This window comes from Anguilla anguilla, chromosome 11 (assembly GCF_013347855.1).
Source record: "Anguilla anguilla isolate fAngAng1 chromosome 11, fAngAng1.pri, whole genome shotgun sequence".
NCBI classification, from domain to species: Eukaryota; Metazoa; Chordata; class Actinopteri; order Anguilliformes; family Anguillidae; genus Anguilla; species Anguilla anguilla.
The window spans coordinates 39265864-39292087 of NC_049211.1; the positions used below are offsets into that span (position 1 = coordinate 39265864).

Consider the following 26224-nt stretch of genomic DNA (forward strand, 5'->3'; position numbering starts at 1 on the left):
AATGAAAATAGGCTCATTTTTATTTTACTGAAAGGAACTTGTTTAGTCATTTTTTAGTTCTCAATACTAATGTTGTAGCAAATTTCTCTGCTTTGAATGGTCTCTGAAACCCAAGAAACAGCCATCAAGGAAGAATTTGTATGATTGTATCAGTGTGAAGGAATGCAGAAATTTAAAGAGTATAAATCAAGTTATCTTTAAAAGTTTTATTCTACATAATTGTAGTAAATCATTTATTTGGATTAAGTGTGTACCTATATTTATTCTGCATTTATCAAATATAATATTCAAAAGTCTGAGTTGTTATTATTATTAACTGTGCATGTATCTGTGGCCCCAAATTAATATTCATTTAGTTAAAGTGGCCCTCCTTTAAGCTTAAATTGAGAACACTGTCCTATCTCGACATGCCCTTCAATTATGTTTACACCAGGGGGTGGACAACCCAGGTCCTGGGGAGCCACAGGACCTGCTGGTTTTTGTTTTCACCTTTAAATACAACAACCACTTAACTAACCTCACCTGGTTTCTTTGGTTTAACTGTGAAATCAACTGCTTTAATTGATCAATTAAATGTGGAGTAAAAACAAAAAACTGCAGACCCTGTGACTCTCCACGACCTGGGTTGGCCACCCCTGGTTTACACTAACCGGCAACTTGAGTCAACAGTGACACCTAGTTACGGATGTCGGTACCACCGCCAACTGCAACTGCTCGACGCTTATGGAATGCCATTTAAGTCAATATTAAATAAATACATATGCCTATGAAATAAATAAATGTGGCTATGAAATAAATCCTGAAATAAATAAATGAGTCAATAAATATATAAATTAGACGCTTCTCAAATAAAAAATGGCAGCATTCTTGAACTTATTTTAGTGCAGTAACTACGTACTGGAACCATAGACTGGAACTCCAATTACACCTCTCTGTTCAACATGAACGGATTTGCCATGGCACAGAGCAGATCATTAACCATCCCACTGCACCGTAGCCATCTGTCTGCTTAATGTCACAGACTAGCTACACCCGTCTTTTGGGTGGTGCTAGGAGGAGTGTGCGGGACGACACGCGTCATCACGTCAAAGCAAAAGATAAAGAATCCGAAGTGGAACGGTAGAGGCGATATCATCACGAAGGTAAGAACAATACATAGCCAGTGGCTAGTAACACAAAAACTGATTTGAAGTTGACCGAGTTTTTCGGGGGGAAAATAAATAGAACAGACACGTGGTCGGATAAGAAATGGGATGTTTTTTTTAAACAACTTTGGTCTTGGGCTACCTGTAAAACCCGGTGTGTCAACTTTTTTTATACTGTCTGTTTGCTAGCCAGCTAGCTAATCTGCTTTACCGTGTCAAAACAGTGGCCGGTGGTGTATGAGCAATGTTATATCTAGCTAGCCCGGCAAGCAATTAGACTTTGTTGGCTAAGTAAAGCCAAGGCTAACCAGCAACCGAGAGTATGAACACAGACTTTATGTGAGTGTTGTGTTTTACTTTATATTCTTTAATTACGTTATTTACGTTAAGTAAGCAACTAGGGAGTTATTGGAAAGATAATGAGCTACTAAAGCAAAGAGAACGGGATATTAGTTGCTATTTACGTAGCCTAGCTCGTTAACTAGAATGGTAACGTTCGCTAGCTAGCTAACAGCGGGCGAGTGAATATGTGTAGATCTATTGGTCAAAAAAGGTTCAGGTCCGGGAGGGGCATGTGTGGTGATCCGATTTACGAGAGTGGTTAACACGCTTGTTACATAGGTAGACTAAATGTGTACCTAGGTAGCTGCATCGTTTTATATTGTGTACATAATGTAAGAATTATTGATTGGCAAACCTAATTATTGAAATTAACTTGCGTTGGTAGATGCATATTTCAGTGTGCGATAAAACGATATAACGTTAGTCTACTCTGAACTACTTGGGTCCAGCTAAAGTTAGTTGGCTCAGTGCACGAATGATTCTGGTCGATCGTACGGTATCGCTGCTGTGAAATTAGGATAGGATATCGAAAGCTAGCGTTAGATCAAATACGCCTTTGGGGTTTCAGCTATCGTCAACTTCAGAATATTTATGTGACGATCTGTTAAGAGAGTAAGCCAGTGTAGTCAGGGTTAACCTGCTGTAACGTTAATACCTAATGTCAGCTTGGAAACTATATTTAAAGTTGGATAATTGTAAAGCTAGCGGGTTATGTACAGTGCTGTGTGCTTGAAAGTTAACTAGCTAAACATTTATAGGGGACTCATAAACTAGTTAAGTTTTGTTCAACTAAAAACCGAAACACTAGCTTGGATATCATGGTTATAAAAATATATAAAAATATATAAAAATGACCGAAGCGCGAACCTTCACCTTCCTAGTCTAAATGCTACCAAACCACCAGATGTTTTCAAAGAACGTGCATTTAAAAGCTCAGCACAGTTTGTAATGTTTTTATTCACCTACACATGAAATCAGTATGTAACATTTTACCAAAATGGGCCCTTGTTCTCATAGGCTTGTATCGCATTGACATCTTACTTACACCTACCTGGTTTTTGATATTGGTGTAATGGCTTATGTAGCATGTCTTTTAATAATGTGCAGGTTATTTTCTACTCTGTTTACGTAATGTTATGGAGTCATTTTACCAGTGCAGTGTTAATAAATCGTTTTCATATCGAATCTGCACTGAATATCTTATAATAAACCTTTCATGCCATATTTGGCACAAGACAACCTTTGGCCCTTGGTCCATAGGTGAATTCTTTTTTGTAAGTAACTTTGAAAATAAGTGTAATGAGTTGTATTTGTGATTATATCTAACAGACTGGGTTGCACAATATTTGCTGTGTGGCCTTGGCTTCTTTAAAGTTGTCTAGTGCAGCTGAACGGGCACCCCTTAGACTATTTAAAAAACAATGTCACCGTTGCAGTAATGTGGAGAACCTTTTTTTATGTGTTTTGTATTATTTTAGACTAGAATTTTGGAGTATAGGCATGGGGGTAATAAGTCTTATTTGCTCTTCTGAAACCGATGTGTATGACAGGAGAATAGCGTCGTTCCAGTTCCATGTCTGAGTGTGTTTGGCAGCTTTTCTTTTTCACAGACCCTGGCCTTGTCCGAATCGGCTCATTTGCTCAGTTGTATACAACTTGTATACTTAATAGTAGCAAGTGCGCTGATTTGGACACGGCCCCTGTGTCTGATCCCAGTACTGTGCTGTCTAAAGGTAAGGCTGTAGAGTGCTGCAGCCAGCCAGCGCATCTGATTTCAGCGCTGTAGCGCCCCCTGCTGTCTGGTCCGCAGTCCTGGCTGTGGCTAGCAGGCCTGTGGGGCAGCGTTGGCCGTGGCTGCACCCATCAGAGGGTTTTGGTCGGCAGGATCGGCTCACTTTCCTTGTCGCGCGAGAGCGCCTCCTCTGGTCTGTCGTGGTCACGCCAGCTGCATGGGAGCTGCGTTCCTCTGCACAGTGGCTGCGCAGCTCATATGAGGGGGCTGATTGGGGGGCGGAAAGAAGCAGTGGCTTGCGCTCGGCAACACGCTGTCCTGAGGTGAACATCTGCAGCCTTCAGGTTGGCCTGGGTGTTAAAAAAATGATACTGGATGAGAATCTTCCAGAAAGAAAAATGTGTGTTCCAGTTCACAACTAGAAGCAGGAGGAGCAGGTTATTATTATTATAACTGGAATTCCAAAAATGTATGTGACGTGCTCTACCTGTCCTTTGCTAGCTGAGCGCTAACACAACTCCGTGCTGCGTAAACGTGAGCAGTTTGAGTTTGGCAATTGCGTTTGTTGCCAGCTCTTCTGCTTGGCTGTGCCGGATTGGCCCTGTCTGGAAGTGTGCAGGGGTGAAGCTGAGCGTTTGAGCCCTGGGTCTGTGCCGTGGGAGAACCCTTCCTTCCCCCTTTCATGGTAACAACCAGCCGGAGCCGGGAGAAGCACCATCGGTTCAACGAAAGGCCTCGAGTTGCGCAGCGGCTCGCGGTTATTGGTTTGAAAATGTGGAAACTGGATTCATTTTGCGTGTCTGTTAGTCATGAGTTTGCGGCGACGTGTGTGCCAATTTTTTCATTTCCTGTATCACAGCTCGAGTCTGCTTGCCGTTTCTTGGAAGGTCTTTTTATTTTCCTCGCTCTAAACGTCGGAATAATTGAATTCCCTTATTACCGAACGAAAGTCATGAGTTTGGGGTTTGTGAGGGCTTTTTTTCTTGCTAAAGAACCCCTTTTGCAGCACCAGGAAACGTCCCTGCGGTCTTCAGAGTCTCGTTACTGAGCCAGAAACCAGCGCCACAGAGTACAGGAATTTAGCAATGCCTCCTTAACCTTTCTGTAATATATGAACCTGCAGTGTTTCTGCCGAGATCGCCCTGAAGATGACCTCGCAAACAGGGTAGACTGGCTCACTTCCTGCATTCTTTACACATGACAGGAAACGCTGCACCATAAAATTACAAGCGCGAGAATTACAGCATGAATTTAGCATCCAGGATTGATGCCTTTGCGGGTCTGAAGTTGTATTGGAGGCCAGCTGACAGTTTTAATTGGCCATGCACGGAGACCGACGCTCTGGAGCGGCCGTTCCTGCAGCTGGTGTCGAGACCAGGCCGGCGGATGTCATGTGACCCCGGAAGAGGACGCGGCGGACTGCGGTCCATCGCTGAGTACGGCGAGAAGCATTTAGAGAAATGGGAGAGGAGGAAACGCTGGAGCGTTTCCATGGGAACGCTGCAGACAGGCCCAGGCTGCAGGGCCGGAGGCTGCCGGTCCTACACGCCCTGCTCTCCCTCTGACCACACCCTTCTGAAAACTTTACATTCCTCTTTGCTGTCTGTCCTGTGTTCTACGTTCCACACGTGACAGTTTTGACTGATCGTGCTCCTCCAAGCAAGAGATATCTTTAGTATGCTGGCCATGATTGTTTTGTGCTCAGGAATTTGCTACAAGCAACACAGCTTGTCTTCATGATTATCGAATTTCAGATGTTTTGCAGTAAATCTGTTAAGTTGGCAGCACCAGATGTTTCTTAAAGGAAACGTTGTAGATAGTCCAATGCAGAGACCACCTCCAGTTACGGACTAGCCGGTGAGACCTTCACTCATGTCAGATCAGCCAGTGAGAGACAACCTCCTGCCATCAGTCAATCATTGAGAATACCTCCAGTCACAGATCGGCCAAGATACCGCCATCATTCACAGATCAGCCGATCGATGACCATCTCCTGTCACAGATCAGCCAAGAGACCTCCACCATTCACAGATCAGCCAATCAGAAACCACCTCCTGTCACAGGTGAGCAGTGGCATCAGAATGATCTCTGCTCTGAGAGACCTCCCCAGCCGCCGGAGGAACCGTTTGCAGCCTGTGATTGACAGCCGCGCTGATGAGCGTTCATTATTTAAGTGGGTCACACCGTCTGAAAGGGCCGTTGTCACGCCGCCCGCCCGCCGAGGGTCGTCTCCGCCTGTAACCTCACACCTCTCGTCTCTCGCCTGCCAGTCACACGCCTTTCTCTTTGATTGACGGGTCCTGACGGCGGAATTCAGTCCTGCAGCTTCTTTTGTTTTATTGCTGATCAGCTATTCATGAGGAACACAAACAGCCTAATTACGCACCCCGCCCTGCTGCATTTTCAGCAGCGTGTCAACGCCACTGCGCTGGCACAGGTGCATCGCTTCCACTGTGTGCCATTCTGCTTTTAAACCAAGGCCTGCTGGACTCCACACCCACACACACACACACACAGGTGCATCGCTTCCACTGTATGCCATTCTGCTTTTAAACCAAGGCCTGCTGGACTCCACACCCACACACACGCACACACACACACACAGGTGCATCGCTTCCACTGTGCCATTCTGCTTTTAAACCAAGGCCTGCTGGACTCCACACCCCCCCACACACACACACACACCCCCACACACACACACACAGGTGTATCGCTTCCACTGTGCCATTCTGCTTTTAAACCAAGGCCTGCTGGACTCCACACACACACACACACACACACAGGTGCATCAGTTCTACTGTATGCCATTCTGCTTTTAAACCAAGGCCTGCTGGACTCCACACCCCCCCCACACACACACACACACACAGGTGGATCGCTTCCACTGTATGCCATTCTGCTTTTAAACCAAGGCCTGCTGGACTCCACACACACACACACAGGTGGATCGCTTCCACTGTATGCCATTCTGCTTTTAAACCAAGGCCTGCTGGACTCCACACACACACACACAGGTGGATCGCTTCCACTGTATGCCATTCTGCTTTTAAACCAAGGCCTGCTGGACTCCACACACACACACACACACACACACAGGTGCATCGCTTCTACAGTGTGGTATTCCGCTTTTAAACCAAGGCCTGCTGGACTCCACACCCCCACACACACCCCCACACACACACACACACACGCACACACACACACAGGTGCATCGCTTCCACTGTATGCCATTCTGCTTTTAAACCAAGGCCTGCTGGACTCCAGGCTGTTCCAGCCCAGCCATATTAAACGTTTGTTTGGCCCGTTTATTCAGAATGTTGCAAAGGCCTAGGAAATTTGAAAGATTTTTCAGTTAGGTTTTTCAATCTACCGTATTTGACTTTTTAGTTTGGACTTCCAAGCAAAGACCTGAACATAAAACTTTTCTTTTTTTTTTTTTTTTGCTTTTTTGAGGGGGGGAATTTTAACAGCGGCTTTCTCCCGCTTTGAACAGTCCGGTCGGCGGCAGACGCGTGCAGACGAGCTCACGCTCGCCCGTCCTCTCACCGCGCAGCCCTGCAGCCAAGCCGCGCAGCCGCTAGCGGTCCCCTAGCACCTGCGCCGCGTTCCTCAAACACGCTCGTCGCAGTCACTCTGTGTTTTACCTAAAATATTCAGAGTTATCGGGCTCTGTTCGGTCAGTATGTGTCCAGGCCGCTCATCTCTGGATTTAGTGCTTTTAATTATAATCTCGTGTTTATGCCCGTACATAGATTTATATGTGCAGGGTCACATTAATTATTTACCTCATGAATAATTGAGCGTGTGAAACGAAATGAAGTGCGATTCACTTGTGGTCTGCTGGCCAAACGCAGGCCGTGGCTGCTAGGTCTTGGATGATTAGTCGAGTGGGGTGGATGTGCTAGTGAAGAAATTCTGTGTAAAAATAAATGATACCATTGCTCTTCTGTTCCTCTGTGTTTATATATCAGACGCGTGGTGTCCGTGGGATGTAGTTATTCCCCTGGATTTCTCTTTAGCGTGTCACACAGATTAAACTGACCTTTTGGGAAAGGCGTTTGCTGTTTGTGGCGATGACGTCATTTCCTGTCGTTAGTTCTCGATTCGTGCTCTGACTGGTGCTCTCGTGTACTTTTAGGTAACCATGGCGATGACAGGCCAGAGTTCCTGCTCCTCGATGAGTAACCACACGAAGGAGCGAGTGACCATGGCCAAGGTGACCCTGGAGAACTTCTACAGCAACCTCATCGCCCAGCACGAGGAGCGCGAGATGAGGTAGGCCCGTGTCTCCTAACCCTAACCCTGCACCCCTTAATGGCCTCCCTCAAATCTCTCGTGAAATCTGAATCCAGGATCCAGGCTGGCCACGGAGATTTGACTCAGTGCAAGCGGTGCCTTATTAGCTTCTGATGTTGTGTGTTTCATTGTAAACGTAAGCAAGCAGAGGAGGCCTAAGGGCACATCTGCTGGAGGAGGACAGAGCCCATCTTGTTCTGAAGAAGCCGCCTGTGTTGGTTACCTGGAATGGCTGTACTCCAAGGCATGAAACCAGCACTGATGTGTGTCTCCATGTATTCATGGCAACCCGCAGTGTGAAGCTGTAACATAGTCGTCCTGAGCTGCTCCACTCTAGAGCTTTCCCTCGACTGTGTCAGTTTAATGTGAGCTGCTGTCACTCACTCTCCGGAAGAGAACGGGAGTGGCTGGGCTAGGCTTGTCTCGCGCTCGCCGCGGCAGAATGGCAGCTGAGCTTGCAAATGTAATTGGATCAAAGCGGGACCTCGCCGTGGTCAATATGGTCTGCTCAGGCTTGAGCCACGCCCCCTCGCCCTCCTCCTGTGCTCTGTGAGCGCTGGCTTTGTGTGACAGCGCACTCGACCGCAGCAGGAAGCAGACGTTGGCAGAGGCACTGTAGTGAGATTAATTGGGTAATGAAGCGTGACTGCAGTAGTCCTGTCATGAGGAGTCTGTCTTTCCTGTGCTTCACTATGCTTCACTGTGTTTGTGTTCACACTCAGGCTCTGTGCTTCACTGTGCTTCTCTGTGTTTATGTTCACACTCAGGCTCTGTGCTTTACTGTGCTTCTCTGTGTTTATGTTCACACTCAGGCTCTGTGCTTCACTGTGCTTCTCTGTGTTTGTGTTCACACTGAGCTCTGTGCATCTCTGTGCTTCACTGTGCCTCTCTGTGTGTGTGTTCACAGGCAGCAGAAGCTGGAGAAGGTGATGGATCAGGAAGGGCTGGCAGATGAGGAGGTGAGATGCAAACACACGCACACACACACTCTCTCTCTCTCTCACACACACACGCACACACACACTCTCTCTCTCACACACACACACTCTCTCTCTCTCTCTCTCTCTCTCTCTCACACACACACACGCACGCACACACCCACTCTCTCTCTCTCTCTCTCTCACACACACACATGCGCATACACACACTCTCTCTCACACACACACGCACACACACACACTCTCTCTCTCTCTCTCACACACTCTCTCACACACACACACACACACACACACTCTAACGCGTGTGTGTGTCTCTGCGCTGCAGAAGCGTGTGCGTCGCTCCCAGCACGCGCGTAAGGAGACGGAGTTCCTGCGTCTGAAGAGAACGCGGCTCGGCCTGGAGGACTTCGAGTCCCTCAAGGTCATCGGCCGCGGGGCCTTCGGAGAGGTGAGAGCACCAGCCCATCCCTCTATCTATCCTTTCAGCCCATCCCTCTATCTACCCTTTCAGCCCATCCCTCTATCTACCCTTTCAGCCCATCCCTCTATCTATCCCATCAGCCCATCCCTCTGTCTATCCCATCAGCCCATCCCTCTGTCTATCCCATCAGCCCATCCCTCTATCTATCCTTTCAGCCCATCCCTCTATCTACCCTTTCAGCCCATCCCTCTGTCTATCCCATCAGCCCATCCCTCTATCTATCCTTTCAGCCCATCCCTCTATCTACCCTTTCAGCCCATCCCTCTATCTACCCTTTCAGCCCAACCCTCTGTCTATCCCATCAGCCCATCCCTCTATCTACCCTTTCAGCCCATCCCTCTATCTATCCTTTCAGCCCAACCCTCTGTCTATCCCATCAGCCCATCCCTCTATCTACCCTTTCAGCCCATCCCTCTATCTATCCTTTCAGCCCATCCCTCTATCTATCCCATCAGCCCATCCCTCTATCTGTCCTTTCAGCCCTTTCCTCTCTCCATTCATCTCTTCAGCCCATCCCTCTATCCATCCCATCAGCCCATCCCTCATCCCTCCATCTCTTCTGCCCATCCCTCTATCCATCCCATCAGCCCATTCCTCTCTCCATCCATCTCTTCAGCCCATTCCTCTCTCCATCCATCTCTTCAGCCCATCCCTCTATCCATCCTTTCAGCTCATCCCTCTATCCATCTCATCAGCCCATCCCTCTATCCCTCCATCTCTTCAGCCCATCCCTCTATCTATCCTTTCAGCCCGTTCCTCTCTCCATCCATCTCTTCAGCCCATCCCTCTATCCATCCTTTCAGCTCATCCCGCTATCCCTCCATCCCTTCAGCCCATCCCTCTATCCATCCCTTCAGCTCAGTGTACTCTGTGTTATTACCTGCAGCTCTTGAGTGTGCTGCACTAGTGCTGTCTGTTGTTCTATTATTTGTTTCCTTGCCATTTCACAGACAGTCTTTGGCCAAAGTTCTGTCCATATTTTCTCCCTCACCCCCTGCCCTCCTCAAGAGGCCTTTTGCCAGACCGTCATTGTAAAAAAGCATTTGTTCTCATTTGACCTGCCAGGTTAAATTAAATAAAAATAAACAGTTCAGCAGTTGTTATCCAGTAACGCTCCAGGCAAGCAAGGCACATCTCCCCAAGTCTCGCTGCAGACAGGAGACAGGTCCGCTTGCCTCCTCACTGTCTGTCATTTCCTGAGTTATATCATTGGAGGGTTTCTGAATGTCGAGCCCAGACTGGTTCCTAGAGAGCCTAAGCTCCTTTCTTGGGTGCTGCCTGATTGGCTGATGTCTCTGTATGCCCGTCCCAGGTGCGGCTGGTGCAGAAGAAGGACACAGGCCATGTTTACGCCATGAAGATCCTACGCAAGGCCGACATGTTGGAGAAGGAGCAGGTGAGGAGGGCCTCCAGGATACTGCTGATCAAAACCTAATCTCCTCATTACTGCTCACCTGCTGATCTAAAACAAATCCCCTCATTACTGCTCACCTGAAGATCTACAACTAATCCCCTCATTACTGCTCACCTGAAGATCTAAAACTAATCCCGTCATTACTGCTGACCTGCAAATCTAAAACTAATCCCCTCATAACTGCTCAACTGCTGATTTAAAACTAATCCTCTCATTACTGCTCACCTGCTGATCAAAGACTAATCCCCGCATTACTGCTCACCTGCAGATCAAAGACTAATCCCCGCATTACTGCTCACCTGCTGATCTAAAACTAATCCTCTCATTACTGTTTACCTGCTGACCTAAAACTAATCCCTTCATTACTGTTTACCTGCTGACCTAAAACTAATCCTCTCATTGCCGGGTCACACCCCTGTTAAAAATCGCATCCTCTTTGCACTCAAGCGATCCATTTTTGATGTGCATTTTCCCACCCATTTATGAGGTCAGTAGATCGTATTTCGCTAACCCTGCTCTTCATATCAAAGGGAGCCGTTGCATTGTCAGCACGCAGCTGGAAATGCTGTTCAGGTGGCAGTGTGTCAGACTGAAAGTGCCACGTCACAGTGACCTCACACATCAGCGGCGTGAGGGTTTATCCCACACACGCACACACACACACAGGTGTCATACGGCTACGCTGGGCCCCCCTGTGCAGAGCCCGCTGGACGAACACGCTGTCACAGACCCGCGCGGTTGCGGTTCCAACTGCAGCGTTGAAGTGTGTTAGAGTGCAGTGTACAGGGAGCTGTGCTGCTCTGGAGTCATCACTGAAGCAGCCAGAGAAGCAGCACCGAGTGGAGGTTCGGTCATCGATGAGTCATGGATCTGCACTTTCATTTATGTTGTACAGACAGGTTATTTTTGTTATGATCTTCTTGAGGAGGAAATGAATGCAGCCACTGCTGTTTTAAAGGTGACTCATACAGTAACGCCACTGTAAAATAAGATTCCTCTCTATTTATATGAGGAACCGTATAGGATGGGAGCCAGCCCTGAACTGGGCCCGCCCAAGCTGTGTTTCTGTGGTTACGTAGTTTTTCATCCTTTAGAAACTGAACTGACTGCACAGTGGTAGTGGGCCTAGCTAGTGTATTCTCCAATACCCAATGCTATAATGCTATAATGTTGCCATTATGACTTTGTCATAATGTCTTGGTTATAATGTTGCTGTCAGGTTATGATGATGTTACAATGTCAGTGTTGTATTCTGTTACAATGTTAGAATGATTCTTTTATGATTGTTATAATGTCTTGCTTATAATGTTGCTATCACATTATGATAACTGTCCTAATGTCTGTGTTATAATGTTATAATATAGGTGTTATAATGGTTCTTTTATAATGTTATAATGTGTCTCTGTGATGTTATAATGACTCTTTTACAATGTTATTATGCCTCTCTCAGGTGGGCCACATCCGAGCAGAGAGGGACATCCTGGTGGAGGCCGACAGCCTGTGGGTGGTGAAGATGTTCTACAGTTTCCAGGACAAGATGAACCTCTACCTCATTATGGAGTTCCTCCCTGGGGGTGAGCCAGGCTCAGAGAGCTTTCAGAGCTTCCATTCACTGACACCTGCCCGTTGCATGCGTGCTTGTGTGAGTAGTGTAGCTTAGCGTAGCCTAGCATAGCTTAGCTTAGCATAACTTAGCCTAGCTTAGCGTAGCTTAGTGTAACCTAGCTTAGCATAACTTAGCCTAGCTTAACATAGCTTAACATAGCTTAGCTTAGCATAATTTAGCATAGCGTGGCTTATCTTAGCGTTGCCATAGTGTATACTGCAGCAGCTGTGTTTGGTGTCCTTAATGAAGTGAGGATCTGATCAGTCGGGCAGGGGAGATGCTTTTTGTGACATGGTGTGTAACGCACCTCTGTACTGTGCTGTGACATGGTGTGTAACGCACCTCTCTGTGCTGTGACATGGTGTGTAACGCACCTCTCTGTGCTGTGCTGTGATATGGTGTGTAACGCACCTCTCTGTGCTGTGCTGTGACATGGTGTGTAACGCACCTCTCTGTGCTGGGCTGTGACATGGTGTGTAACGCACCTCTCCGTGCTGTGCTGTGACATGGTGTGTAACGCACCTCTCTGTGCTGGGCTGTGATATGGTGTGTAACGCACCTCTCTGTGCTGTGCAGGGGACATGATGACTCTGCTGATGAAGAAGGACACGCTAAGTGAGGAAGCTACGCAGTTCTACATGGCAGAGACGGTGCTGGCCATCGACTCCATACACCAGCTGGGCTTCATCCACAGAGACATCAAACCTGACAACCTGCTGCTGGACTCCAGGGTCAGACTGCGGGAATACTGACTCACTCAAATGCACACACATGTGCCTAATGATATGTGAGCGCACACACACACACACGCACGCACGCACACACAAGCACACGCATGTGCACACTCACGCTCATATACCTTGCGTATATCACTTGCACATTTAATATAATTTATGTACACTTGCATATTTAATGCATTCTCTCAAGGCACTAAGAATGCTTGTGCTTTGCTAGCTCCATTTCAGTAAATGTCCCTTAAGGTCTGTAAGAAAGCAGCACATCAGCTGAACTGCTTTCATTTCACTGGGTATACAGTAGGAGCGGAGTCCCGACTCTCCCTCCATGCTAACGTCTGACACCACGACTGCAGCACAAACGCGCAGGAGGAAATGTGTGCGCGAGCGTACCCGAGTTCCCACGGAACAGTCGCCGTGCTCGCTCAAACCGGCTTAGGGTGTAGCCGCGCCCCTGGGCGGGGAGCGCGAAACTGAGGGCTGGGGCGTTACCCTGTCAGCTCTGCTCACTTCCTCAGGAAACGCGACGCGTTTCTGTCCCGTGCGTGAGAACTGCGCTCTCGTGTGGCGTGCGTTACCATGGGAGCGACACAGGCTGGACTGGCCAATGAGTCAGTGTGCGTTGAGCTGTTGTTGGTTGCTGTCGGAACAAATTACATATTGCAAATGGATTCTAATTAAGAATCGTAAAATTGCAAATGATAACTTGACATTGAGTCTTATCATATAACATAGAATCTTGTGATGTGAGCTAGGATTGAGTATTTTAACCACTCAAATACATATTTGTTATTTGTTATTATGCTTTACTGAGCATATCTGGTGTATGGGAACCTATGAAGTACTCTCAGAAAGTGCAGACCCCACCTTCTGGTCCTCTTGGCAGGCTCAGTTGTTCCAGACAAGATCAATAGAGCACATAAAAGTATTAGAATCCAAACAAATCCGTGTTGGACCCGGGTCTGCTCCTGAGCCTTGGTTTATCTGGGGCAACTGGTTGAACTGCAGACACATAGTTCAGGGTTTGAAAAACATCACTGACATCATTCAGTGCTCAGGTGCAGGCTGAACTGCAGGTGAATAGTGTTAGATGTGGTGGTGTTTAGGTGTATTGGTTTAGTTGAGGTGTTCAGGTGTATTGGTTTAGCTGTGGTGTTCAGGTGTATTGGTTTAGATGTGGTGGTGTTCAGGTGTATAGGTTTAGATCTGATGCTGTTCAGGTGTATAGATTTAGATCCGATGGTGTTCAGGTGTATAGGTTTAGATCCGATGGTGTTCAGGTGTATAGGTTTAGATCTGATGGTGTTCAGGTGTATAGGTTTAGATCTGATGCTGTTCAGGTGTATAGGTTTAGATCCGATGGTGTTCAGGTCAGGTGTATAGGTTTAGATCTGATGATGTTCAGGTGTATAGGTTTAGATATGATGGTGTGCAGGTGTATAGGTTTAGATCTGATGGTGTTCAGGTGTATAGGTTTAGATCTGATGATGTTCAGGTGTATAGGTTTAGATTTGATGGTGTTCAGGTGTATAGGTTTAGATCTGATGGTGTTCAGGTGTATAGGTTTAGAGCTGATGCTGTGCAGGTGTATAGGTTTAGAGCTGATGCTGTTCAGGTGTATAGGTTTAGAACTGATGGTGTGCAGATGTATAGGTTTAGATCTGATGGTATGCAGATGTATAGGGTTAGATGTGGTGGTGTTCAGGTGTATAGGTTTAGATCTGATGGTGTTCAGGTGTATAGGTTTAGATCTGATGATGTTCAGGTGTATAGGTTTAGATTTGATGGTGTTCAGGTGTATAGGTTTAGATCCGAAGGTGTTCAGGTGTATAGGTTTAGATCTGATGGTGTTCAGGTGTATAGGTTTAGATCTGATGGTGTTCAGGTGTATAGGTTTAGATTTGATGGTGTTCAGGTGTATAGGTTTAGATCTGATGGTGTTCAGGTGTATAGGTTTAGATCTGATGGTGTTCAGGTGTATAGGTTTAGATCTGATGGTGTTCAGGTGTATAGGTTTAGATCTGATGGTGTTCAGGTGTATAGGTTTAGAGCTGATGTTGTGCAGGTGTATAGGTTTAGATCTGATGGTGTGCAGGTGTATAGGTTTAGATCTGATGGTGTTCAGGTGTATAGGTTTAGATCTGATGGTGTTCAGGTGTATAGGTTTAGATTTGATGGTGTTCAGGTGTATAGGTTTAGATCTGATGGTATTCAGGTGTATAGGTTTAGATCTGATGGTGTTCAGGTGTATAGGGTTAGAGCTGATGCTGTTCAGGTGTATAGGTTTAGAGCTGATGGTGTTCAGGTGTATAGGCTTAGATCTGATGGTGTGCAGGTATATAGGTTTATGGGGATAATGTGTGTGCTTCAGGGTCACGTTAAGCTGTCTGATTTTGGTCTCTGCACTGGACTGAAGAAGGCCCACAGGACGGAGTTCTACAGGAACCTCAACCACAGCCTGCCCAGTGACTTCAGTAAGCTCTTTACCGCCTGTATCTGTGTCTGTGTGTTTTATTTTACACAAATACAGTTGCTCAAAGATGGGATGTTGGACAAAATGTCTTGGTCCTGACTGGAGTTCCTGATTGCACTGACCTTAGCAGGAGCCCACGGCATGGCTAGCAGTGGGTAGCAGTGGAGTGTAATCCATCCTGAAACCTGCCGTATTAATGGGTTGTATGTAAAACTGTGATCTGTGGCTGTGGGTAAGAGGTAAAAGTAAAGAGGTAAAGTAATATGAGCTTCCTTATTCCGACACCAAACCACTGGTGGTGTGCATAGCCCAAAAGCTCTTATCTGATCCTGATACTCGGTTGTAACAAGTATTTGGAACTTGGATTGAAACCAGATGTTGTGTCTCTCTCTCTCTCTCTCTCTCTCTCTCTCTTCATATCTCTCTCTTTCTCTCTCTCTCCTTCTCTCTTTCTCCATCTCTCTCTCCCACCTCTTTCCTCTCTCTCTCTCTCTTCACCCTGTGCCTCTCCCTCTGCAGCGTTCCAGAACATGAACTCCAAAAGGAAAGCTGAGACCTGGAAGAGAAACAGACGGCAGCTGGTGAGCATGCCCCTGATATACTCCCATCAGAGCTCACTACAGCACTATACACTCCCATCAGAGCTCACTACAGCACCTTATGCCCCCATCAGAGCTCACTACAGCACCATACACTCCCATCAGAGCTCACTACAGCACCATACGCCCCCATCAGAGCTCACTACAGCACCATACGCCCCCATCAGAGCTCACTACAGCACCATACGCCCCCATCAGAGCTCACTACAGCACCATACGCCCCCATCAGAGCTCACTACAGCACCATACGCCCCCATCAGAGCTCACTACAGCACCATACGCCCCCATCAGAGCTCACTACAGCACCATACGCCCCCATCAGAGCTCACTACAGCACCATACGCCCCCATCAGAGCTCACTACAGCACCATACGCCCCCATCAGAGCTCACTACAGCACCATACACTCCCATCAGAGCTCACTACAGTCATACGCCCCCATCAGAGCTCACTACAGCACCATACACTCCCATCAGAGCTCACTACAGCACCATGCACTCCCATCAGATCTCACTACAGCACCATACACTCCCATCAGAGCTCACTACAGCACCATATGCCCCCATCAGAGCTCACTACAGTACCATACACTCCCATCAGAGCTCACTACAGCACCATACACTCCCATCAGAGCTCACTACAGCACCATACACTCCCATCAGAGCTCACTACAGCACCATACGCCCCCATCAGAGCTCACTCCAGCACCATACACTCCCATCAGAGCTCGCTACAGCACCATACACTCCCATCAGAGCTCACTACAGCACCATACAGTCTCATCAGAGCTCACTACAGCACCATACACTCCCATCAGAGCTCACTACAGCACCATACGCCCCCATCAGAGCTCACTACAGCACCGTACACCCCCATCAGAGCTCACTACAGCACCATACACTCCCAAAAGAGCTCGCTACAGCACCATACGCCCCCATCAGAGCTCACTACAGCACCATACACTCCCATCAGAGCTCACTACAGCACCATACACTCCCAAAAGAGCTCGCTACAGCACCATACGCCCCCATCAGAGCTCACTACAGCACCATACGCCCCCATCAGAGCTCACTACAGCACCATACACTCCCATCAGAGCTCACTACAGCACCATACACTCCCACCAGAGCTCACTACAGCACCATACACTCCCATCAGAGCTCACTACAGCACCATACGCCCCCATCAGAGCTCACTACAACACCATACACTCACATCAGAGCTCACTACAGCACCATACACTCCCATCAGAGCTCACTACAGCACCATACACTCCCATCAGAGCTCACTACAGCACCATACGCTCCCATCAGAGCTCACTACAGCACCATACGCCCCCATCAGAGCTCACTACAGCACCATACACTCCCATCAGAGCTCACTACAGCACCATACACTCCCATCAGAGCTCACTACAGCACCATACGCCCCCATCAGAGCTCACTACAACACCATACACTCCCATCAGAGCTCACTACAGCACCATACACCCCCATCAGAGCTCACTACAGTCATACGCCCCCATCAGAGCTCACTACAGCACCATACACTCTGGCTGACCGTATAAACTTGCATCGAAGCTCACATGCTGCTTTACCACCTTAGCAGACGAACTGCATTGTGGGAAAAGCAGTTTCTTTGACTGCATGCCTTCAGCATATGCATTAACAAAGGATGTGCATGGATAGGACAGACCTATTGAAATTCTAAAGTATAGAAACATTATTCTGTGTTTAGCCATTTTTAATTTGCATACAAGATTAAATTGGATGTCATTTCAAAGCGATGGCCCCTATTGTCCCTCCAGCGGGGAGGTACAGACGCTGCCCCATTAACTTGTTAAGGTGTGATATCACAAACATGTGATTGGAATGTTCTTAACTGAACATTCTAATGCTGATGTCACATTCACTACTGGTGACTGAGAGCAGTTGATTTCTAGAACACTGACTTTTCAAAAAGTCAAAGGGTTAAATGGTCCCGTCTCCCAGCAGAACAGAGAACCGTACCCAGGGTTCAGTTTGAATTTTAACTGGGATCAGATCGTGAGTCAAGCCTGGCCCCCCTGGGCCTCTGAGGCGGGCTGGTGATTTGGTGATGATTAACACAAACCGGTTATTCATCTGCAGCTGCTGCTGTATTTACCGTTAGCGCGCAGGTTCTGGAAATCTCCTGGCTATTTGTGGAAAAGTGTCAAAGAGTCACTTACGGTGGTGCGTTCATGTCATTTGTATGTGACATAAGTAGGTTCACAGGTGTACTCTTGGTACATAGTAGTCATTTGGGTATGTGGGTTGTGGTTGTAGTTATTGTTCATGTACAGCCAGTTGCAGCGTATGACTGTAGTTTGTTTTCACGCGTCAGTACATGTGCAGTCCTCATGCACGGCCAATGCTGTGAAGCCGCTTCTGCACGTCTCTTCAAGTTTCCAAAAAATGTCCCTGTGCCCATCCCCAGGCCTTCTCCACGGTGGGCACCCCGGACTACATCGCCCCAGAGGTCTTCATGCAGAACGGATACAACAAGCTCTGTGATTGGTGGAGCCTGGGGGTCATCATGTACGAGATGCTGATTGGTGAGTGGCGAGCGGCTCGGGATGCTCCGTGTGAATTCCTGCTATTGGCTGACCGCCTAGCAGAAGCTTTTTGTGTTGAACGGATGCGTATGAAACCCCAGGGAAAACCCGCAGGTTGGTTCCAGCTTCGCCCAGGTTTCAGTGGGCTGGGGAGCTTGGGGCTTCTCGTCGCTCGCTGGCGACCCCTGCTGGTCGATCGGGCACCCGCAATCAGCTTGTTGAGCTGTACACGAGGCGTCTTTCTGTGACTCTTGTCTGTGAGCCAGACGAACGGCGGTGTGGTGAGGAGCTGCGATGACATCATGCGCTTCAGCGGCGAGCAGGCGCTTGTCTGTGCTCCCCCAAATCAGCAGGGAGAGATGAGTGCGAATAAACAGGGAGACTGTGTATAATAAGTGCTGTAATTATTGTATGGGCGGCAGTGTAGTATAATCGCTAAGATATTGGTCTTGTAACCTAAAGGTTGCAGGTTCGATTCCCGGGTAAGGACACTGCCGTTGTACCCTTGAGGAAGGTACTTAACCTGCATTGCTCCAGTATATATCCAGCTGTATAATTGGATACAATGTAAGTTGCTCTGGATAAGAGCATCTGGTAAATGCCTGTAATGTCATTTCTACACGGTGAAACCAATATGTATAATAATGCCCTGTAATAAAAGCTGATAGTCTGCACTTCAACCACATGTGCATTGTTTGATTATAAATCTAAAACTGGAGTATAGAGCCAAATCAAATAAAAAAGAAGAAAGAAATGTCTTTGTTCCGAACATTATGGCGCTCACTGTATATAATTTGAATTGGGAGGGGATGGGTGAAAAAGCATTAAAATAAAGGAAAATTCTTATAAAAGCATGAAGTGCTGTTAGGAAAACTATAATAAAGAAGTGTAATAAAGAGGGATAATAAAGAAGTTTAAGTGTTAGTGGGCAGTAAAACTGATCGTAAAAACCCAGGAAAGGGTTTGTTCTGAGTGACTTCCAGCTTCTCTCCTGCTCTCTGATGCGTACAGTCATAGCCAAACGTCCATATAGAGCTTTTCAGTGAACAAGTGGATTTCTGTTCAGTTCTACACAGCTTGTACCATCCCCGTGATTTCCAGACGCGCAGCGGTTTGCTGCGAACGCGCGGGAGTTTGTGACGGGCCTCGCTGATCCTCCGCAGACTGGAGGTCTGGGAGGGGCCTGAAGGGCCGATCCTGCTTTTGGGGATCGGCGGTAAAGCGAGACAGAACAGTGTGATGAGAGTACTTCAGCGGCGGGCTCCCTGCGGAAAAGTCCAGCTTAAACCGGCCCGAACTGGTCCAGCTGGTTTGAGATGCGTTTTTGACACTTCTAGCTGGTTGACCAGCTGTTCACCAGCTGACCAGCCTACATAGTCAGCTAGTCCACCAGTTTGACCACCAGCTTACTCTACCAGCTTTATCCAGCTTTGTCCACCTGGAGACCAACTTTGACCAGCCACGAATGAGCTATGACCAGCTAGGAGTGTTGAAAACACAGTTTAAACCATCTTAAACCAGCTTAGAATCCCTGCAGGGCTTTTATCAGGGCTGTCTGGTGTCCTTATGGGGACCCGGGGTGATGTTAAATATTACAAAGCTGTGCTTTAAGTGCGGGCTCTCAGTTATGTTGCCCGACAGATCCGGAATGTTCTTAAAGATTAGCGGAGGCAGTCTTGTGTTCTCGCGGTATGTGTGATCGGCTTCGTGGTGTGAGATGTGTAATGCTTCGGTGTATAAATCAGAACAGTAGCAGGTTTAGATGTTGCAGTTTGTAGGCCCATCAAATATTGATTCAGAAGTGATTCTTTCAACAGATGAATAACAAACTGTAGCTGGGTCACTAAAATCTGACAGGCTTGTTTTTTCATCACTGAGTTTTACGCAAATAAATTAGAAAATACTATAGGTACTATCCCTAACCTGCTTTGTCAATCTATGCCAAAGTCTGAGCACAGGAAACAATAGTTCATTTGTTCTTATAAATAGTTTAAAGGCTACTGTAAATTGCTATTGTCGGTTAGGATTCCGAGGGTTCTGCGTATTAACTAAAGGAAGCGGCTGAGTTGTGCATCTTCTGTAATGAAGCATTAATGGAGAAACCGATCTGACTGCAAAGTTATGGGCTAATCTCTGTGATACATTCGACTTGTTTACACGGTAGCTGAAGTGGAACCTGAAGTTAATGCGACTCTGAAGACTGAACCATGGTAGGTTAACCTTTAGTGCACCTTAATTCCACAAGGGAGGCCTCTGTAGAGAGTTTATTCAGGCAGGGGTCTGTCTGCTGGAAGTAGATTTGGGCTTCTTTCGCCCAGTGTGTGATGATATGAATGGCCCCCGTGGTGACGGTCACGTGACGCGCGTGCGCGTGTTCTGATAGGTTACCCGCCATTCTGCTCGGAGACGCCCCAGGAGACGTACAGGAAGGTGATGAACTGGAGGGAGACGCTGACCTTCCCGCCCGAGGTGCCCATCTCCGAGCGGGCCAAAGAGCTCATCCTCCGGTGAGTCCCAGCGCCAGCGGGAAAGCCACGGGCGCCTAGGCTAGCGCTCGCATTCGCATTCACGGGCGCCTAGGCTAGCGCTCGCATTCGCATTCACTGGTGCCTAGGCTAGCGCTCGCATTCGCATTCACTGGTGCCTAGACTAGCGCTCGCATTCGCGAAGCGCCTGCGTTGCATGCGACAGGCGTGTGACACGCGCCGTGTGATCAATGCGATTAACGAGCGCGTCATAAACGTGTAACGTGCGTCTGTGCTGCGATTGGCTCCCAGGTTCTGCTGTGAGTCGGATCACCGCATCGGGGCCCTGGGGGTGGAGGAGATTAAGAGCAACCCCTTCTTCCACGGGGTGGACTACGACCACATCAGGTACGGAGCGTCGCCCCAAAAAACCGCCGACCGGGCCCATCTGCAGCCGAGCAGGTCAGAGCTGCTCTGTGTGCTCTTCTGAGGGAGTAACCGCCCCAGTCCTGTTTAGCTACGGCCTGCCAGCACGCTTGTTGGTTATTTTATTATCGATTTTCACAAATGAAGACTCCCCCCCCTCCACGCGTGCGCTGAGAAGCATCACCGGTTCTCATTTGCCGTCTGCAGGGAGAGACCGGCCGCCATCCCCATCGAGATCAAGAGCATCGACGACACGTCCAACTTCGACGAGTTCCCAGATTCGGACATTCTCCAACCCACAGGTACGCCCCCATAACGACACCCCCCCCCCCATACACACACACTGATACACCCCCAGACTGACCCCCCCCTCTACCACTACTGACCCCCCCACTTCATATCACTTCATACCACCACTTCAAACCCCAAAAACAGCACTTTAACCTTGCTTGACAACAGGGGTTCTTCTGTTACTTTTGCAGAGTACTGATAGAAGTGACTGAACTTGACTGTAAATTAATATCTCTCTCTCTCTCTCTCTCTCCCTCTTCATCCAGTAGCCCCTGTGGTCAGTAACCACTCGGAGTCAGACCTGAAGAACAAGGACTGGGTCTTCATCAACTACACCTACAAGCGCTTCGAGGGCCTGACGGCACGTGGAGCCATTCCCTCCTACATGAAGAGCGGGAAGAGGTAGAGGCGGGGCTTCAGGAGAACAGAAGATCAGCCTGGCCTCCGTTTCCTGCTCTCTGCCAGTCCAAGGGCTCAAAGTGCTTCTGTTCTGCAGCATGAAGTGCCCCAGACTCCTCCCCTTCTGTCCAGACTCCGCCCCTTATGCCTAGACTCCTCCCCTTCTCCCACAGACTGTTCCCCTCCTTCCCCAAAATCTACGAATCTTCATCCAGAGGTCCTCACTCAGAGGCCACACCCATGTGACCCAGAACGTTCCAGCCCCCAGTCCCAGATTTCCAGAACGTTCCTTCTTCATCCAGACCACAGAGTTCCGTCTTTCCACACAAGGACAAGGATGCCACAACTGCAGTTTAATTTATTATATGTACATTTTTTTGTAAACCACCAAAGAGCCAGTTGGAGGGGTGTGTGGACGTGGAGGCGGAGCCTAAAGACCAGCTCCTCCCTGCTATACCAGGCCCCACCCCCCTCCACCCTCACACACCAGCATGTGAAAACTATGCAGCCTTACCTGGCCACACCTGAGCTCACCTGAGCCTGTTATCACCACACGCTGCCTCTTTCAGTCAAGGGCTACTTCTCTTTGCATCTCTCCTTCTCTCCACATCTCTCCTTCTCTTCACACCACGTTAGGTGCCCGATGGTGGCAGCTGGGATTTGCTTATCTTCGGTTTTTTTATTTTTCTGCCGCTGTGTTTAAAGAGAGAATGTAAATGTGTTTTCCTCTGGACTGAGGGATTACAGCACACCAGCGTTCCTGTCCCCACGTGTCCTTTCCACACATCCACCACCTGCGCTTAAATGAGTAACTCTTTAACCAAAGACTTTTTCCCTGTTCAGTTACCAGGCTCTGTGCTGAGTTGATTTGCTCGGTGTTGAGTTGCTGTGCTCAGTGGCTGTGTTCAGTGGCTGTGCTGCAGCGATGCCCATGTTCAGTAGCGGTGTGAACACAGGCGCGCTCCCTAACACCCAGAGGCTCTGACACCTACAGCAGCTCCTCCGGACCCAGCTTCATAAACGTGGCTCACTCGCACCATTCCGAGCTGAAAGGCAGCCTCCGGCATCTTTATCTCCATTCCCCAGACTACAACAAAAACATTTATTTAGTGTAGAACTCGCACTCCACTCTCACACTGCACTTTATTTCAGTGCTCAGATACACCTCTGCTGATCCAGGGTCAAAGCACTTAAACTCCGTTTCTCAGGTTGGCCCATAAGCACTTTGGCACCGTTTCCTGTTTCCTGTCTGTTGGCAGGCCTTACAGGCATCAGCTCAGCAGTTGCATCACTGTGTGGAGCGCTGGGGAGGCTAGGCCTCAGTCTGAAGGGCTGTGTGCCGCAGTTCCACTGACGTGATTGGTCGCCGCTGCGTCTGTGTTACGAGCTGATTGGTTGTACGTGCAGTGAGTCCTTTGTCCTCCCACCTGGGGTGACTCACTGGGTGAAGGGGGCGGGGTCTTGATTGTAGACAGGCTGATTTGCAACCGAGTTTACACTGGGAGACTGGATCTGTTCTGTTAAATAATGTCTCACCTCTACTCACCAGGTCATTGATGGGTTTTCTGTAGTTTGTCACTTCTTGGTTTTGGCGTTGCTTTCCGTTCCATTGGATGCATTTTCCGTGACCTGTACCGCCCCCCGCCCACAGTGAGCATCCAGCTTGTGTCATTGGTGTTCAAATTCCAGCTTCTCTCTCATTGGTGGATGTGGATGGTTTGAGATGCCAGATCCATGGTTTACAAACACCAGCAGCTGCATGATGTTGTAGCACAAGAAGCCTTTTTGAGTGGAAGAAAATGCAGGAAGAAATGAGCGTGATTGGTCTGAGCGTGCCTGTTCTGAGCATGCTCAGACTGCAACCGTTCTGAGCATGCTCAGACTACGATCGTTCTGAGCATGCTCAGACTGCGCCCGTTCTGATCATGCACAGACTGCGACCGTTCTGAGCATGCTCAGACTGCTTCCTCTGCCTTTGCTGACCTGCAGTAGCATGGGTGTCTGAGGCTGAGGCTCCAATCAAGGGAACAAAGCAAGACAGTTGCAACTATCAACTATTCCAGTGATGTCATCACAGTGTGCCCAACTGAGACTGCACTGCAAAAAAAAGTCAGACACACACACACAGACACAAGCAGACACACACACACACACACACAAAAGCAGGCATAAGCAGACACTCACACACACGCACACACACACACACTCTAATGAATCAGGCAGGGCCTGTGTGAGAGTGTGTTTCATAGGCAGAGCCAGTTCTGCTTCCAGCCCGTTAGATCAGTGATGTGCTCTCCAGGTGCAAATGCAGTGTTTTTACAATCAGAGACAGACCGCTCTCCCGCTCTCTCCTCTCCCCCTCGGGTCTTCTGCGTGATTGGCAGCCTGATTGAGATTTCGGGGGAGAGGGAGCACAGCGGGGCTGGCACCCCACACTGCCAGCCCGACTCACTCAGCGCGAGAGACGAGTGGAAACGAAAGCTCTGCGTGTGTGTTTGTGTGCGCGCACGTGTGTGTGTATGTGTGTATGCGCGGGCTTGTACGTGTGTGTGTGTGTGTGTGTGTGTGTGTGCGTGCGTGCGTGCGTGTGCATTTGCGTGTTTGCGCGTGTGTGTGTGTGTGTGGACGTGCGCGGGCTTGTACGTGTGTGTGTTCCTTGAGGAGAGCATCGGTCCGTCTTCCTAAAGCACTCATCATGCGTCTGAAAGCAGCGCCTTCTGTTGAGTCCTCTCTGCGTGAAGCCAGCTCCATTCCAGTAAATCCTGTTTTTACATGCAGGCCCGCTGTCCTACTGAAGATATTTAGGCACATTAAGAGCATTTTGTACAAACGTATAAACAGAAGAAGCCTTTTAGGCTGGGCTTGTGTTGCAGAGACAAATGGGTAGGGGTGTTTTTGAAAGGGTGCTTTTGTAAAGCGTGAATAACGATACAGAAGAAGGGTTTTGTTTTTTAACGGATGTACGCTGTGGAGGGGTCAGTAATCTTTGTAAATATCTGATTTATGTGCTGGTGAAAATGATTTCTGATGCGTTTGTATTTGACGGCGAGGGTTAGCGCAGTCAATCGCAGGGATTTTTCTCTTCTCAGGGTCTCCGGGGTTAAACGGGGCTTTGTTAAAATCTCCGGTGCGGAAATCACACAGCCATGTTCTGCACTGAACAGTGAGGGAGACAGACACACCAGTGTCTTTCCCTGGCGTTCACTCAACCTGGCCAGTGTCACCTTAGAACCATTTTACGGTACGAGACCAGCTCACGTCACTAGGTGTGTGTGTGTGAATGTGTTCAGTGCGGTCTTCCGCTCAAAAGTGAACTGAACTAAGGGTTATCAGACCGGTCACCATGCTCACGGGTATGCTGTCCTTTAAAAAGCATGGAAAGGCTGTCCAGTGGGCGAACATAGACTGTGTTTTTGGAAGCGTCCACACGGTTTGTAATGCGTGTACATTATACTGTATGATGTGCATATTATAATGTGCATTATACATTAGGAGATGCATTATAAATGTGTTTATACATCATAGAATGTGCACACAGGAGCATCGGGCAGTACGGACCTGTCTTTGGACCAGAGCAGGATGATCCACTTCCTTATGAAAGGGGAAATGGGCCATTCTGCATTTCTGTTGAAAATGACTGTAATGCTGGTACAGACGTATAGGAGGTCAGCGCAAGGGCTGATGGGAAATTGAGTTTTAAAGGGGGGGTTTCCATAACTCCAGCCCACCTTCTGGGAAGAGTGGCCCGGTTGGTCCGGAGAGATGTACTGAGCTGCAGCTAACACTAGGGTTGACCCCTGGAGTAATTTTCCTTCCTTCTCTCTTAGACCGACAGCACCCACGCATTAAAACGGATTGTCGATTCCCGCCTTAATTACTCAGAATGTATATACGCTCACGTGTGCATGTTTTATTTAATTTTTTTCTCCTCGGCGGTTGAATGTTTATTCTGCCTGTCCACCAGGCGGCAGTATAGAGCAAAATTGTGTTAGTGTGAAAGGAACATTAATGCTGGACAAATGCTGGTAGACTTTCAGGAGCATTCAATAAAGCACCCTTGTACACAGCAGTGGTCCAGCCGCCCTGTGTTCATTGCGTCTGACTGTGAGGGACGTTGTGTTGTCCCTTATCTACAGCTTCGGTAGCTTTGCTGTCCATGTCCCTTAATGGAAGAACAGTGTGTGTGTGCTACAGAAATGCAGTGTCTATTAATTCCATTCCACATTATTCCATATTGACCATATAGGCCAAATGTACCTCCTAAATGTATTCAAGCGAGTGACGGCCGAGGCTGGAACAAACCTCCCAT

General features: G+C 48.2%; 1 protein-coding gene across 3 annotated transcripts; it reads left to right on the forward strand.

Annotated features, from left to right (window-relative positions):
* The first annotated feature begins 923 nt into the window (after positions 1 to 923).
* Positions 924 to 25984, forward strand: stk38a (serine/threonine kinase 38a). 3 transcript variants are annotated; one of them, XM_035382498.1, is made up of 14 exons: positions 924 to 1142; positions 7358 to 7494; positions 8423 to 8474; positions 8779 to 8901; positions 10247 to 10330; positions 11799 to 11922; positions 12531 to 12685; positions 15060 to 15162; positions 15681 to 15742; positions 18217 to 18334; positions 20718 to 20841; positions 21112 to 21207; positions 21433 to 21527; positions 21783 to 25984. In XM_035382498.1, the coding sequence occupies exons 2-14, from the start codon at positions 7364 to 7366 to the stop codon at positions 21920 to 21922; spliced, it is 1407 nt and encodes a 468-aa protein (XP_035238389.1). In that variant the 5' UTR covers positions 924 to 1142; positions 7358 to 7363; the 3' UTR covers positions 21923 to 25984. The 3 variants fall into 3 exon arrangements, with proteins under 3 accessions (XP_035238389.1, XP_035238390.1, XP_035238388.1); XM_035382499.1 differs by lacking the exon at positions 924 to 1142 and adding an exon at positions 1324 to 1484; XM_035382497.1 differs by lacking the exon at positions 924 to 1142 and having other exon boundaries at positions 21786 to 25984.
* The last annotated feature ends 240 nt before the right edge of the window (positions 25985 to 26224 follow it).

Excerpts from the sequence above, each read along its gene's own strand:
- stk38a (XM_035382498.1), top strand. The coding sequence starts at position 7,364 with ATGGCGATGACAGGCCAGAGTTCCTGCTCCTCGATGAGTAACCACACG. Across the intron at positions 8,475-8,778 it reads AAGGGCTGGCAGATGAGGAG|AAGCGTGTGCGTCGCTCCCA; the intron begins GTGAGATGCAAA and ends TCTGCGCTGCAG. Across the intron at positions 21,528-21,782 it reads GGACATTCTCCAACCCACAG|TAGCCCCTGTGGTCAGTAAC; the intron begins GTACGCCCCCAT and ends CTCTTCATCCAG.